Source organism: Plasmodium knowlesi, assembly GCF_000006355.2.
Source record: "Plasmodium knowlesi strain H genome assembly, chromosome: 13".
NCBI lineage: Eukaryota > Apicomplexa > Aconoidasida > Haemosporida > Plasmodiidae > Plasmodium > Plasmodium knowlesi.
In genome coordinates this window covers 1,951,177-1,967,420 of record NC_011914.2, presented here as the reverse complement: position 1 = coordinate 1,967,420, position 16,244 = coordinate 1,951,177, and the positions used below count along the sequence as shown (strand labels likewise).

The 16,244-nt window shown below is 37.5% G+C and overlaps 3 protein-coding genes across 3 annotated transcripts; 2 read left to right on the top strand and 1 right to left on the bottom strand.

The window, feature by feature from the left end:
* PKNH_1344000 (zinc finger protein, putative) lies at nucleotides 1–2,337 on the top strand (the record flags this gene model as incomplete). The annotated part of the gene is made up of 1 exon (XM_039113579.1): nucleotides 1–2,337. One exon carries the CDS (start codon nucleotides 1–3, stop codon nucleotides 2,335–2,337), a length of 2,337 nt encoding a protein of 778 aa, XP_038969954.1.
* A 1,641-nt stretch (nucleotides 2,338–3,978) lies between these two features.
* PKNH_1343900 (conserved Plasmodium protein, unknown function) lies at nucleotides 3,979–4,965 on the bottom strand (the record flags this gene model as incomplete). The annotated part of the gene is made up of 1 exon (XM_002260814.1): nucleotides 3,979–4,965. One exon carries the CDS (start codon nucleotides 4,963–4,965, stop codon nucleotides 3,979–3,981), a length of 987 nt encoding a protein of 328 aa, XP_002260850.1.
* A 6,374-nt stretch (nucleotides 4,966–11,339) lies between these two features.
* Nucleotides 11,340–11,999, top strand: PKNH_1343800 (60S ribosomal protein L10, putative; the record flags this gene model as incomplete). Its single annotated transcript, XM_002260813.1, has 1 exon — nucleotides 11,340–11,999. The coding sequence occupies one exon, from the start codon at nucleotides 11,340–11,342 to the stop codon at nucleotides 11,997–11,999; it is 660 nt and encodes a 219-aa protein (XP_002260849.1).
* Between the last annotated feature and the right edge of the window lie 4,245 nt (nucleotides 12,000–16,244).

Here is a 16,244-nt window from a genome sequence, read left to right as displayed (position 1 = left end):
ATGATCGACACCTTCATCTATTGGAATTTTCGGGGGAGCAAGGGAAATGCAAACATTTTAAGAATCTCCCTCCCGTGCAGTTACAACACGATAAAGAAGAAGATCCTCGAGGCAACCAACTTGAACCTACAAAACAGCTTGGATGTTCTGCTTTACCACAACAACAGAGTGCTGAGTGAATATGAAAGCATACAAAATGAGATGCTCGTGGAAATCCAGCGGAGCAATATAGATGTGGTTAAGGAGCTGCTACAGAAAAGTAATCATGCCTATTTGGAAAGGAACAAAAGTGTGCAGGACAACAGGAGGGGAACTACGCCCTTCTCCGATGGAAGACAAAGTGAAGTGCATGATAATAAGGGAAGAAGCACTCCCACGGTTGGAAGCGCATACGATAGTGGTGGAATAGGCGGAAGCCACCGAGGCGCAGGGACGCACGAGGGTAAACCAAGTAGCCCCGAGTTAAACAGAGCGCCCAAGATGAGCCGAACCGCAAACTACCCATACAGCAGTAAACAGCCATGGAATGTCTACAACAGAAATGCTGTAAGTACGAAAGAGAATAATGAGGATGATGAAGACATGAAGATCCAAGAAGTGATGGAAAAAAATAACCCTTACAATCAACGCCCAGATTTTTCCAAATCTAGAATGTTAAATTATTATAAAAGGGACAAAAACAGTGTTTCCCAGTTTTATATGAACAATAAATTTAAAAAAGTACCATCCCCTTCCTCAGCTTCCGCTTCTTCCATTTCGAAGAATTTAAATGCATACAATTCAGTGTCTTCCGCTCCCAGAGGAGGAGAACAGCACTTCCAAAATGGAGTGGTAGGTACATATAGTAAGTACTACAAAATGAGGGGCGCCCCACAGAATAGTGGCTATGGCAGTGCAATGAGTCATAGTACTTATACAAACTCGAGAGGTCAACAGAAGGAAAAAAATGGTTACAGCAATATGAGCAACCAAGATACAAGTACAAAGTATGTTTCTCCAGATTACATCTGCCATATGTGCGGGAAAAAAGGGCATAGCATTAAGAATTGCCCCATGAGTTCTTTTAACAATAACAAAAAGATAAAAGTACCCACAGGAATTCCCACGAACTTCTTAACTAAAATTAAAGCAGAAGACATTAATAAGTATGATCAGATTTATATTCTTAAAGATGGAAGCTATGGAGTGATGAAAGACGTTGAAGATGTCAGTGGGAGTGCATACCTATATCGCAGTGTTGATGATAAGATTAATATTTACCTTGGCGTGAATAGCAATGATAATAGGAATGTTGACATGGATGGTGATCGTGGTGGAGATGGCAGGGGGAATCCAAGTGCTAACCCTAACGGGAACCTTAGCAGTAGTACCCATCATACCGGGACTAGCAGTTACCCTAACGAGGAGGAAGACAAAATCTCCAATCTGTACAAATGCCTCCTGTGCAAAAAATTGTACATTTCCCCAACAACTCTACCTTGCTGTGGGGAAACATATTGCAAAAGCTGCCTGTACAGGTATAACAGAAAAAGGAAAAATGATTACTCCTCTTCCCAGATGTCCTCATTGGGGTACCAACAGAATGGAGATGGTAGATCCCAAATGATGAAGTGTCCAAACTGTCAGAAGCTTATAAATTCAGATACCTTAATCATTAACACTAACATAAAAAATGTAATTGATACAATTATTAGGAATCAAAAGGATAGCAATACGAATAAGGATGAGGAACATGCCGGTGGGGGAAAGTGTAATAAAGGAGAAGGCGATAGCCATGGATACTACCCAACCAATGGTGGTGCCTCGGTGGGTGTAGACAAACAGAACAAATGGCCAGCCGTCACACCAAGTGGGGGAGTGGCATTACCCATCAGTGCGGGAGCCTCGAACGGGGCAGCCACTACTATGTCGAACGTAGGTATGTCCCACATCTCAAGCGATAAGAACACAAGGTCGTATAACAGAGCAACAAATGGAGTTACCAACAATAGTGAGTCCTCATCCTCTGTTTGTGCCTCTAATGGAGCGTCATATCAGAGGCAACCATTCCCCAGTGGGAACTTCCCAGCGGGCAGTGACCTTCCCAGTAACAACAGCAGAACAACGGAGGAGCAGAATTCAGTTAACAGTAGCAGCCTCTGTAACGAGAATGAAGATGAATTTCAGGACAAGAGTTTTAACCCGCTTATAAATTTACCTATCAATCTGCAGGAGATAAAACGCCAACACGATTTTGCTGGAGCGTATATAGCCAAATATAGAATGAGGCGAAAACCAAAACGGAAAAAAAATGTCGATCTCGGAATGCTGCTCATGAGTAAGAGGCGGGTGTATTAGCTTTTCGAAGAGACCTTACCAAGAAGTGGAACAAAAGCACAGTGGGAAAAAATTGGAGTCTGCATAAGGCACGTCACGTTATATTATGCCTATGCCCACCTGCGAAGACCGCATGTGGATATCGCTCCCTGTGGCACCTTTTTTAATTCCCTTTTGATTTTCCCTTTTCTCTCATGTGCTCTTCCATTCCTTACTAATTTTGATCGTTCACCGATATATGATCCATCACCTAGGGATATATGCCTCCTTAACTATTTTTGTCTTTCCTCCATGTCCACTTTTTTGTTAAGTTGAAAATGTTTCGCTTTGTTTTGTTTTGTCTCTAACGCCTGCCACATGGCACAATTTTGCTTTAATTTTCCTTTTCGTTTGCTTAACAAGTTCCGCTTCAGCGAGGAAATGCTCCTGCTCGTGCATTTGCCACAAAGAGGGGAAAAGCATACTTGTGCGACCACCCCCCATACTACAAAACAAATAGTTCACGCTATGCACACAGGATGAAGGCGACAAAAAAGTAAAAAGAAAATACATTTGGGGGGAATAAAAATATTAATTTTAACATTGCTACAACTACGTTTTCAACTTTTGAAAAAAAAAAAAAAAAAAAAACATTCCATAAAAAAAACTTGGAATAAAAGTGTATATTTAACAATTAAAAAAATTCAGTAAAAATATTAGACGCAAAAATTGGGCGTTTTTTTTTTTTTTTTTTTTTTTGCAACCAGGTGTAGGCATATGCTCACACACGTGGGTGCACCATCTCTGCTTAATATATACTTTACTCGCGTCCAGAAGTGGAGGGGAAAGAATGTCCTCGAGCTGGCGCATTTTCTTCGCACAGTGTATCTTCGTATATTTGGGGAGGCAACTGTAATCTCACGACTTCAGTATGGTGATAATGATCATGCTTCGAAAACTAATCCGCCGAAGGATGAACCGCCGCATATAGGGAAGTGTCCTTCTCCCACACATGCAGCATGATGTGTAAAATAATTTTATATGCATTTCTGCCTCCTCCTTTTTCGGAACGATGTACGAATTGCTACTGCTCATGTGCAATGTAAATAAAAAGGAACAACATAAAAAAAAAAAAAAAAAAAAAAGTGTCCTGGTGAAATGCATATAATTTTTTTTCTTCTTTTTTTTTTTTTTTGTCTCTCCCTTGGGGTCCTGGAAAAGAATGCAAATTTCTCCCTCACGTGTGCGTACATCAAAAATGAGAAAAAAAAATTATTAGTGTGGACAATCTTCCTGTCAACTGGTAAAGTTATTCGTGGCTAAGGATCATACGGGAATATTGGTAGTGAGATTTACCAACACCAGGGGTGCAAATTATATAAAAAAAAAAAAAAAAAAAAAAAAAAAAAAAGTAAACTGGTTAACTTCTCCATTATCCGTCTTGGCATATAAATGGGCAACTGCATTTTTACTGTTAACGTGCTTATGGGAAATCAGTACATCACTCACGAATTATATTATTAGGATTACTGTATGGAATGAAAGTGCGCTGTTTATGTACTTCGGGGGGAAGACATACAGAGAGGTATACAAAAGTGTGGTGAAAGCAGTTAACCCTAGTAAACTATCAAGTACTGTTATATGTAGGAACTATTCCCTCATTCCATGCACGTGCGTATTAACCTAGTACACGTCTGGGGACAATATAGAAAAAATTCTCTTGTTAGGATTGTTAATGTCGTAGAAGTACTGATGCACCTTGGCTTTTATCTGATTAAGCTCATCGCTTTTTTTTTTAATTTCACATTTTTGGCTATCTACCAATTTTTGTAATTGTATAATTTTTTGATACTGCGTTTTTACAGCACTTATTAGAACTTTTTTCTCCTTCTGCAAAGTGTCGATATTTATTTTGTATCCATTTTGAATCCTCTCATGATCATCCAGACACATAAAATTGTTTAGTATAAATTCACTTAGAAGGGGAATCATAATTTTCTTAGCTTGATTAATTTCATTACACGAGCGAATATGCTCGAGGACGTTATCGATACAGAGTTCGAACTGCTTGGACAAAATTTTTCTGTTTTCTTCCTGGTGGGCTAACGATTCCGTTGTGGAATTGATTCCAGCTATATTGTTGCTACTGGCCTGTCTTTTTACAAAGTGATTGTTTTCGCACATGTAGTCATATTCTTGGGGGCACCTACGCTTGTCGCCGTTTCGCATGTGGTTGTTACTAGTGCAGTCTTGCCTTCTGCTATGGTGGAGGCTATTATCCAAGCCGCTATCCGATCCTCTATCCGAATCGGTCCCGGAGCCAATCTTAACAGCATCTTCACTATTGCTGCAAGTGGCATCCTCTGGAGGTAGCATCAATGAATCTTCCTCCTGTTTATTCTCATGGTCACATTGTCCATGTTTACCGGTACTGCTATTTCCATAGCTGTCTTGGATTTTTATTCTCTTTATGATTTTCTTCATATCCTGGTTATTCAATAACGTGTCGTCGTTAATAAACTGGACACTTCTCTTTCTGCCATGCTTAAATCCGTATATATCTTTTATAATATGATTTACGTCTACATTAATATTATCACATGTGCTGTTGTTGTTTTTTTTATTTTTCATTAAATATCTGTTTTCGACTCCTATGGCGGCCGCTGACATTTTTATCTCCTGACTGTGCTTTGTGTGTGTATGTGTTGGCTTAAAGAAAAAAAAAAAAAGAAAGCTGAACCTTCCTGTCTCACATATACGTACGCTTATGTATATGCTTAAACATATGCCTATACATATGACTACTCATTTGCTTATATTTACAGACACGATAAAAAAAAAAAATAAAATAAATAACAAAGAACAAAAAAAAAAAAAAAAAAATATACAACTGGTAAAAATCCTCCCGGTCAGAAACAACGCGCCCAGCAAAATTCAGTTACGTAAAACAAAAGCGATATACAAACAGGCTCGTTTGCTGCGACTGCTATGCGCACACTATTGGCACGTATGCGTCATGTGGAACGAGGGGGCATTTACAGATACATAAAGCATGCACATGTATAAATGCATACGTTTGTTCTGTGAGGGAAGGAAGGACACAAAAAAGGAAACGATAAAAACAAAAGAACAACTCTAATATTCCACTGCGTAAGGACGTTGTACAGAGCACATGAAAGTTGATAAATCGTATGCGCTTCTGGATGTGCGTATAACACGCGGTTGAATGGGTCAGGCATTCATCCTGTTATTATGTATACGTATTATGCACGTTTGTGCGAATTGCTCTCTTAACCTGTACACGCTGGCACATCGGGCGCTGCTTGCCGACAAGCTTCACCGCTTATGGTATAATGCAATTCTGCTCTTGCACGCAAAGGCATATCTTCAGAGATGCTCGTTTACAAAAAAAAAGGAAAAGCGAAAAACAAAAGGCATGAAAGATTACTTCACTCCAAAATGAAATCACCAAACAAATAAAATTCTTGTGACGAGAAACTGGCCAATAAATTCTTTTACTGTTGAAACGCTCCTACCATTTCTAGAGTTATTTTGGAACGATTAATTATTTTGTAAAAGTACATATAAATCAATTTTTTTTTCTTTTTCTTCTTCAAATTTGGTTCGGTTAGCCTAAACTGTTTCGTGAGTGCTTCGCTCTTTTCGCGTCACTGCTTTTTCTGCGTGTTATTGCATTTGTGTTTTGCGTTTTTCGCGTTACTGCGTTTGGTTCGCTTCCTCTTTCTTCTTCAAATACGACTAACGAATGCCCATACTTTGCAGTTTCATAAATTTACATTTTCGTAAAATTAATTCACGAATAGTTATTGTAAAGTGTCACGCGTTTGCCTCGCTCAATTTTCTTTTTTTTTAAAAAATGGGTACGTATATATATAAGTATTGATATATTTTTTATATATTATGCGCTCAGGTTTATAATTTTTCGTGCGCAAAAAAAAAAAAAAAAAAAAAAAGAAAAAAGAAAAAAATATTTCATATTATAATATGCCACATTTATATACACTTGTTCAGCATCCATTATATGGACCAAATGAAAAATAAGTTATGTCCTGGCGAAGGAATGAGGAATGGGAATTATTCCATATGCATTTACCTACGAACCGACAAACTTATATTGATAAACCCAAAAAAAGGAAAAGGAAAAAAAAAAAAAAAAAAAAACAGTCGCAGAAAATTGTACATTTCTTTTTTCCAGCCTTAATTTTGTGCGTGGAAGGACGAAAAGGGGGCCGGGGCGAAATGGACCAAACTTTGATCCATCCGCTCGACAAAAATTAATAGGGGAAAAAAAAAAAAGAAAAAAAAAAGGCAATTATAAATGGGACAGCAAGGGAGCAAAAAAAAAAAAAAAATTATGGAAAATCATAAAGAAATGATGAAAGAGACGCACAAGTGAAACACAAAAAAAAAAAAAAGGCAACAAAACATGCCAAGATTTTGAAGAAAAAAAAAAAAAAGAAGCAAAAATGCTTAAAGGCAAAAAATTAACTGTACCTCCATTGGCACCCATACGTACTTCCCACTTTTAAAAAAGAAAAATACTTCAGAAAGAACTTTCTATTTTCTTATGCATTAGTATGTAGAGCGCTTGGGTTTGGAAAGCGCCAAAGGTACGTATGCTGCATGTTGATGATAATATAAAATTCCTTTATATAGGTATGACCTGCTCTCCCGTACAAGGTAGCATATTACGCAGGTTGGTGTCCGATCAGGTTAAGCACATAAATATACATATATAAACACTATGTACCATTCGGTGGACTGAGGCAATTCCCCCCTTGCGCAGCTGCATGTACTATACCAATCGGGCGCACGAATGGAAGAGCTCTCCACATTGTTTATTCCTGTTAACATGTATCACCTACCGATAATTACATTGGGGATTGAGGGAAAGACAAAAGGAGTACACGTCGTCAGCACACGGAAGGAAAAGAAGGTGCATCCATCCCTGTATAATGTGTAAATCACCAAATCGATCCACCCGACGTGTATCACTTGTTTTTCTGTCTGTCACGATCGCTATGAAAATCCAAACAAGATGTGTGCACTACGCTTTTAAGAAGGTACATGCAGAAATGTAATAGAGGGTTAAAAATGTTACGTAATGAAAAGATTTTCCCCTTGAGGGCTCACCAGAATTTTGCCCTAACTAGAGGTAAGCGCGTTATTGGCCTGCTATGAATGAAGGAAAATAGGGAGCATTGAAACATTTGCCTTATGGGCGACACCCTTTCTGTTGGTAAGAAGCGCTGAACGAACCTCGCACGTAGGAATTCTACTGCATCTGATAGTTGTTTACAAATTTTATCTTTGAAATAGGAAAAAAAAAAAAAAAAAGTATCTTTCCATTGGGCAATGCCGATAAGGGCGAAAGGTGTATGCGATACGAACGAAGTAGTACACCAAGTCACGCTCTGCATGAGCGATTATGCGTGTTCATGTGTATCCTTCCTTGTGAGCATGGACACCCTCCTTTTCATTCCTTTAAATAGAGGCAAACTTATAAATGTGTGCCATTTCTGAGGAGCAATCGTGTCTCTTTAATGGCGACATCTCCCAGCTATAATCATGTTGTGGATTACCATTTTAGAAAGAGGGAAAATGCCTCATCTGTGTTGCCCCTTCCTCTTAATCGTTAAGGGAATTCACGACCAATTCGAATGACCACATCCCATGCGTTGCATGCTTTGCACACATTTGCGCGTTTTCCTGTGCGTGTCTACCTGTCCTCATGCACAAACTAAAAAAGTGCCAATTTCGCCATAATTGGCAAATGTAGAGTAAGATGATAGTAACTCTGTACATTCAGCATTTTTGTCTCCAAGTAGAAGACGCGCCCCTTTAGGTGTATCACGATATGAATACCTTATCACAATAAAATTCCAATTCCTCGGGTGCAAACCTCCAAATTGGCGAACCAATAAAAACTTTGCCGCCACCCACAAAATACATTAGCACAGTAGCTGTTCATAATACGTAGGAAAATATATTTGCACTTTCGCATAAGGGGAAACACACAGAGAGTAAACAACATCATGTAGATCATTCGAATTTGTTACTTTCTTTCTTTTTCTTTTTCCTTTTCTTTTTTCTTGGCGAATTCAGGCTATTTGCATCGTTCATGTAAATATATTTTTTGATCAACTTGGAAATAGCACCTTATTGGGGGCTCACCTTCCAAGTTCTGCTTTTTATTCGGTCACGATAAGGCTTCTCCCATTCCAAATGGGGAGATCCCCTTGCGAAGGGAGGTACTTTATTAACTGTTTAGAAAAGCAAAGTTATATGCACTGCTACGCACACACGCGGCTTAGGCGAGTGGACCAATTTGCTAAGCAGGCAATTATCTATGTGACGCACGTATAAGTAGATATAATTGCGTAATTGGATCAACACAGCTGTGAATTTCTCATTTGCAGTTTATCCTGCGGGGTCTCATAAATCGGCATAAGATTGTTTCAAAGCAAAACAATCAACATTATTATGTGTAATATATGCACAAAATTTTACGCACATATCTACAAATACTTCGCAATACGTTATTGTGTACCTATTCGTTTGATCTACCTCATTGCTGTGAACCCTTCAACGTGCGCAGAATTACACAAACTTTCCAGGTAAAGACTGGCATGAAGTCGTTCGTCTATAAATACCACTTGTGAGAATAGTGAGACAAAAAAAAAAAAAAAAAAAAAAAAAAAAAAGGTTCCACTTGCCAACAAATCAGCATTTTCATTTTTGTTATATTAAAGGTAGAGTAACACACTACTGTTGGACGTTACGCCGTGTGCGAAATATAGCCAATGCATTTTACTTCCGACAACAATGCGTAAACAAGTCGTGAAACCCTCATGCAGGGGAATACACATTTCGCCAGAAAGTTGCAAAAGGCTGTGGAGGTAACAGAAATTTTGGAATATTCTCTTTAAGTAGTAAATTTAGTTTGCATGTGAAAAATAAAATAAGGTTATCACTTAAGCTCCCTCATGCACTACCGCTGTTTTTGTCGATATGTTAAAAAAATAAAAGAAGAAAAAGTGTTTATGCTCATGTTGGTGCTTATACATCCAGCCTGTTTATAACTCCTCCCATTTCCGAGGGATGCTACTTTTTTTTTCTCCCTCAAAAAAGGTATTAATTGCATAGGCAAAAAGTTGATTCGCACAAACCTCCTTCAGGTTGCTGCGGCGCATGTTCTAGCAAGCAAGGCCATTTGCTCCTGTGCGACAACATTTCACGGCGTTAACCCTCTGTTGGCGTTGTACGGATTAAGGCAACATAAAATTGAGAACTTCACGTAGAAATATATGTAATACTACCTGCATTTGTGCACTTTACCTACGCACGAGAACAAAAGGAATTGGAGACCGATTGATTTTTTTAAAATTTCCTTTCTGTGGGAGAAGGAACTAAAGGGGGTCACGGGGACCTGCGTATCCTGTGCACTTTAAGATTGTTCATTCCAAAGAGGTCACAAAAAATCTGCCATATTGTTGTATAACGTGAAAAAGAAAGGAGAAAGGGGAAAAAAAAAAAAAAAAAAAAAAAAAAAAACATAAATTTTGTGGATAATTTTTTCTCCTTAACCAACTTGTGCAAAGTAATAATATACTTATCATCTCTTCACTTTTGCAGAAAACAAAACGGATGAGATAAAATAATAAGCAGTGCGTGGGGGGGGAAAAAATTGTCAAAAAGAAGAATGGTTGGAACCAGCCCTTTTCCACACTGGTTACTTTTATAGGCGAAAAGAAAAAAAAGAAAAAGCTTGCTTTACCGGTGCACGCGCAGTAAGTCAGGTGTTTTACGCATATATAGCCCTCATAACACAGGATTTAAAAAACGGGGAACTTTGCGACAAAAAAAAAAAAAAAAAAAAAAAGAAAAAAAAGGGGCATTTTTTTTCCACCAATATTTGTTTATGCCCCCATAATTATATACATAACGCTGTGCATACTTTTATATGGAACTGTAGGGAGATTACTGGGGTTTGCAGTTTCTCGCTTGAACCAATTCACCACGTGATCTCCCCGCACGTATGGCCCGACGAGGAAGAATTTTTAATTTTCACCTCTAACTTTCTGCGTACTTCGTTCATTTCGTTCGTTTGGGGTTTAGTTCCTTTGGCTTTGTTGAATATATTGCCATTTGTTCGCCTCGCATTTGCATACGCTTGCATATTTTCGTTTCCGTTTCACTTTTCACTCCTTTTTTTTTTTCTTTTTTTATTCTTTGCTTTTTTATAATTTTTTCTTCTACAATTTTTCCTCTATTTCGTCGTAAGTTACAGTATTTTATTATTTTTTTTTTTTTTTCGTTACTGCATTAACACTTCAGTGATGTAACACTTTTATTACCGCAGGAACATACGAATACATATATATGAATAAATTGAGTAAACAAAAAGAAACAACAAAAAAAAAAAAAAAAAAAAAAATACGAACAAAGTACGCCAACGAAACGTTCGAACAAATATAAGAAAACCCAACGGGCGAACAGCATTTTTGTAAATCCCTAAGCAACGAATTAGCCTAGCGGACCTTTCCACTGAATACTTGCCAGAAATCTCTAAGTGTATCATATCCTTCGACAAGGTAATACGAGCTAAAAGGAAAAAAATTGTTGAAAGATTATTGTTAACACGCCGTAAGCGTACATATCCATATGTACCTTACTTGCGCAGCATGTACATGGAAACCTTCCCCTCCCGAAGCAAACGCTTCACTTACGCGTAGTGAACAGGCATTTGCTTGTTTGGAAAAAAGAAAATATACAATCACGAGTATATACTTGCGGAAGTATGTACGTGGTTACACTGAGCGTATGGCAATATCGTGCAATTGTTAAGGGGAAGGAAAGTTTTTGATACTGCGCGGGGAAGTTTTCCCACAAACACGCTTATCATCAACGCGCAAGTTGTTATTACAAGCTAAGTGGAATGCAACTACAATTTCTTCACTGTGTTGTAATCACATTTTTTTTTTTTTTTTTCTTTCCCCCATGTTAATTTTCCTACGAACCAGATGGGAAGAAGACCAGCGAGATGCTACCGTTACTGCAAAAACAAACCATACCCCAAAAGTAGATACTGCAGAGGTGTACCAGATCCCAAGATAAGAATTTACGACATGGGAAGGAAGAAGGCAGACGTAAATGAATTCAGTGGAGTTGTTCACCTGGTGTCATACGAATATGAGCAAATATCCTCAGAGGCATTGGAAGCAGCACGTATTAGTGCAAACAAATATATGATTACGAATTGCGGTAAGGATAACTTCCACTTAAGAGTACGAGTCCACCCCTTCCATGTGCTCAGAATAAATAAAATGTTGTCGTGCGCTGGTGCTGATAGGCTACAAACAGGTATGAGAGGTGCCTTTGGAAAACCCAACGGTGTTGTTGCAAGGGTTGACATTGGACAAGTTCTCCTCTCCATAAGAACTAAAGAAAATTTTATTGCAAAAGCATGTGAGGCATTGAGAAGGGCCAAATATAAATTCCCAGGTAGACAAAAAGTTTTTGTTAGCAACAAATGGGGATTCACGAACTTTTCTAAAGATCAATATCAGGAATATAAGAAAAAAGGAAGAATAATATCAGATGGAGTCAGCTGCAAATTTATTAGGGAAAAGGGACCATTAGATAAAATATACAAGGACATAAACACAGTTATTGAGTCCTAATTTTTCTTTTTGTTCTTTTCACGTGTACTACATATGTTTTTGCATTTTTTCTGAGTGTTTATGCACCCATTTTGCCATGGGGAAAAGGGTGTTGCTACTTTCTCTGTCTTGTTCCACTGGAAAGTGTAATCAGTCACCCCATGTGCATATATAAATACATACATTCTTTATAATTCTATTATTACTATAAACCCTTCTCTTTTTTTTTTTTTTTTTTTTGCCACCAACTTTTTATGATCCTTCCCCTTTCTAGCGTCGAATAGCTAATTTAAGAAAGTGAAAGATTCATAAAAATGTAACATTCTTGAGAGACCAACCAGGAAAAAAAAAAAATACTTAAATTGTTGCAAAGAATCTACTTTAGAGGAAGAATATATATATATATATATATATATGCGTACTTCATCCACGTTGTAAACTAAAACCTGCGTAATTGTGAAGCTCCATTTGGCTCGACGCACCATGACAGGACAACAAAGTGGGCATAACGTCCATTTTTCCATTACGTTACTCCCATAACCCTTTTGGGTAAACTCCCCATTCGCCGACATCTTCGATAACATAATAACATGCGCGCAAAATATCTGCATATGTACACCTCTTTGTGTGTTCAATCGACGTACCCACATTCCACCACCTGGTCACTTCATCAATGTTGTAACTTTCCGTTGCACATTTTTTGCGGAATGTCTCATCTCATATACAGGGCACCTGACACACCACATCGAAACGGGAATGAAACCCAATTGGGAAATTTAAGGGAGTACAAAATACGCAAATAAATTGACTTATTCAAAGGGGGAATGCCTCCACACACACGTTTATAACAGTGCATGATTTTTGTTATATTCTTAACGTTGTGAATTTGTGCCAAGGGATTTATGGCTACACAACGTTCGTCGCAAAACCTTCTATGAAGTTTTCAATCTCTAAAAGTTATTCACCATGCGATAGTGTTATCTATGCATAAAAATTAAAAAAAAATAATAAAATACCCCTGTTATTACGATGTGCATAATGCTGTCCACACGTTGTTTATTTAACCCCATGACGTGCTTAATTTTCTCTCATCAAAATGAACCATCTTGGTTGCTTCATTTTAGCTACCTACTCGAAAATGCATTTTTTTGTAATAGTGAGACGGTTGGACCGTTTTTCATATTTTAAACATTCTTTTTCTTTTTTCTGCAAACCATGATTTGCCTAAAAAGGTGTCCTAAATGGTGGCCACAAATTGCCAAGACAAAGTTGTAATTGTTCTTTCGAGGAAGACATTTTTTTTTTTTTTTTTTTTTTTTTGAAGTCCAAAATGACATGTACGATATATTTTATTTTTTTGTTACATGCACTTAATGATATATAAGGAACGCTTAAGTGTAGACATTGGAGTGAACGACGTTTTTAAAAATTGGCAATAAGATGTGACTGACAAGAGGAACATACGATCCGTAAGATGATGTCCCGTTCGTGGCAAAATAAAAATTGTGTGTGAACCGCAGGTAAAGTGTATCTTCCAGGTTTAGTGGTAAACTTGTGCCAAGCTATGTCGTCTGCTACATTCACGCACATATGTACATAAAGGTGCCGGCGTGTACGTATAGTTGCACATACGTAAGCGTGTCAATCATACGCTACAAGTGCAAACTAAACACGTGTATGTCATGTCAATACAGAACAACAGTTTCTTCTTCGCATGCACAGTTGCGATGTCCCATTACGCTTATGTGTTTGTTACATAGATGGTTGCTTATTATGTATACCAGATCCTGAACAGCAAAGGTGTGCATTCATACTGACCTCATAATTTTACCTTTTCAAACTGTTTTCGGGATGGCAAGGCAAAACTGCGAAGAGGTAAAAGTGCAGGAAAAAACATACACTGCGTAGGGAAAAGCGATCGCCTTTTAATAGTCCATGGCAAAAAATAAATTTATTTTACAAGCGTTCCCGCGTTGTAGTGGTACACAAAGATGATAAAATTGTTTTGGACGCTTCCAGTGCAGCTTTTTTTCCAGTTTTGGTTTGCTGAATGGGAAACCTTTAATTTTTTTTTTTTTTTTGCCAACTAGCACATGTAAAAGGTACATGTACTGTATGCATTTTCCGTTTGCCGCGAACTGTTCGTTGAAGTTGCATACTTCTCTGGGTGTGTAAATTTTGTTAACCAGGCGCCATTGTCACCAGGTGTGCATGTATACGGGTTGGTTGTTATATGGCATGTCGCACCAAGCAAAAATTTTCGCAGGAGTACAGAGCAGACCGCACTACTACTCTGTACTACGATATACTACCCTGTATTACGCTTTATTACGGGGTGTGCCCCCGTTTCACAGATGCAACACAACATTTCATAACACATGTATAAGGCAACTGTTTAACTTCATGCAGCAGGAAATTGCGTCTCTCTGTTTTTTTACTTATCCCATTTTTGATTTATTTTTATTCTGTGTAACAGTTTCACTCCATGGGGATGCCCCATGTATATGCGGCTGTGTAACGCCATTTCCGCATTCGCAGTCTGTTTCACTTTATGTGAGCGTACAAAGCGATGTATACATCATGGGTGGATGCGGCAACTGTACAAATAAAAAAAACGTAGAAAAGAAAGCAAAATTTTTCCCAACTAAACAATAAGGGCAAAATTGCAAGAAAATACGTGTACATATAAAAATAAAAGAACATTATACATATATAATATACACTATTGCAGTTAATTTTACGCCTCTTTTCCTTTCGCTTGTTCATCCACCTTTTTACGTTTCACTTTTTACCTTTTTTCTTCGCATATGTACGTGTTTCGGCCAAGCAGCCTGTACGCTGGCATAATTTACCCGTGGAGATGCGATTCGCCCGTTTACGCCTCGAATGTTCACTTAGTCGCAGGCAACACGCACAAATGTATAAACGTGTAAACTTCACAAATGCACAAACGGACGACGTGCACACGCCTAACATACGTACAGTATAAACAAACATACATTCCCTACGCATGTACAAATATGTGCACATATGCTCTTCATATATGTTCATTTTTTTTTTTTTTTTTTTTTTTTTTTTTTTTTTTTTTTTTGACACATAACGTTTAACCTTTTCATTCAAATTAAAATTTAACATATTGATATATCTTCTCTTCGTAGGTGCAAATTAACAATCTTTTAAACCATTTAATTTAGATAAAAAAATAATAATAAAAATACCATAAAAAAACGACTGAAATTTAACAAAGCATTAAGAAAAAAATTGCGAAGGGTGAAGAAAAAATCATTTGCGAAGAGTAGAGCTCTTTAAAAAGCAAGGAAAAAAAAGAAAAAAAGAAAAAAAGAAAAAAAGAAAAAAAAAAAACAATAGGGGTGTTATGCATACATTACATGAATAAGATTTATTTTACGTAAGAAGAAAAAATAGAATAGGGGAAGAAAACAAAACCAAAGGCAAATATATAGAATTAAAAATAAGAATCATAGAAGCTGGGGTGAAAGAAAAAAAGGGGTATGCTGGAAGTAAAAGCCAAAAACGCGATATATTGGAGTATTAAACTGTGCAATAATAATTCGCTTACAATTTAAGGCAAAGCGTGGAGGCACAAGGAAATTGAGGAAAAAAGGAAAAAAACGAAGAAAAGGAAGAAACGTAAGAGATAACGAAGAAAAGGACGAATAAAAGATCGAATAAAAGGGCTAATAAAGTGACACAATAGTAGGAGTCGAATGGGCTATCGCAACAAAACACATACATTCGTCAACACTCACGCAAATGTGAAAGAAAAATATGTGTATTGCTGTTTGCGTGGAATATAAGAGAAAATATGCTTTCAGTAAATTGGGAAGGCTGTGAGAGGGAAGAAAAGCTATCGTTATCGTCGCAACAGCAATCACAGGAGTAGTCATAGTAGCAGTCTCAGCATCAGCAGTAGCAGTAGTTATAAGACAGTTATAAAAACGTAGTCCTCTTTTCTTTTTTTTACCTCTCATTCTACCAGGATAACACAAAGGGTAATTTTTTTAAAAGTCCTAATAATTAATTCAAAATACTTTTGTACCTTTTCAAAAAATTAAATGCCCCTTCTCATGTACCGAATAATGTAAAGAAGTATTTTTGGGATACGTTTCCAGGATAATTATATTTATTGCATTTTGCGAAAGCGCCGCGTAGCATGATACACGAAGCATTATACACCTATGCATGTCATATACATGAATGTGCGCCCATGTGTATGCAGTATATGTACGCATTTGTGTAAATGCT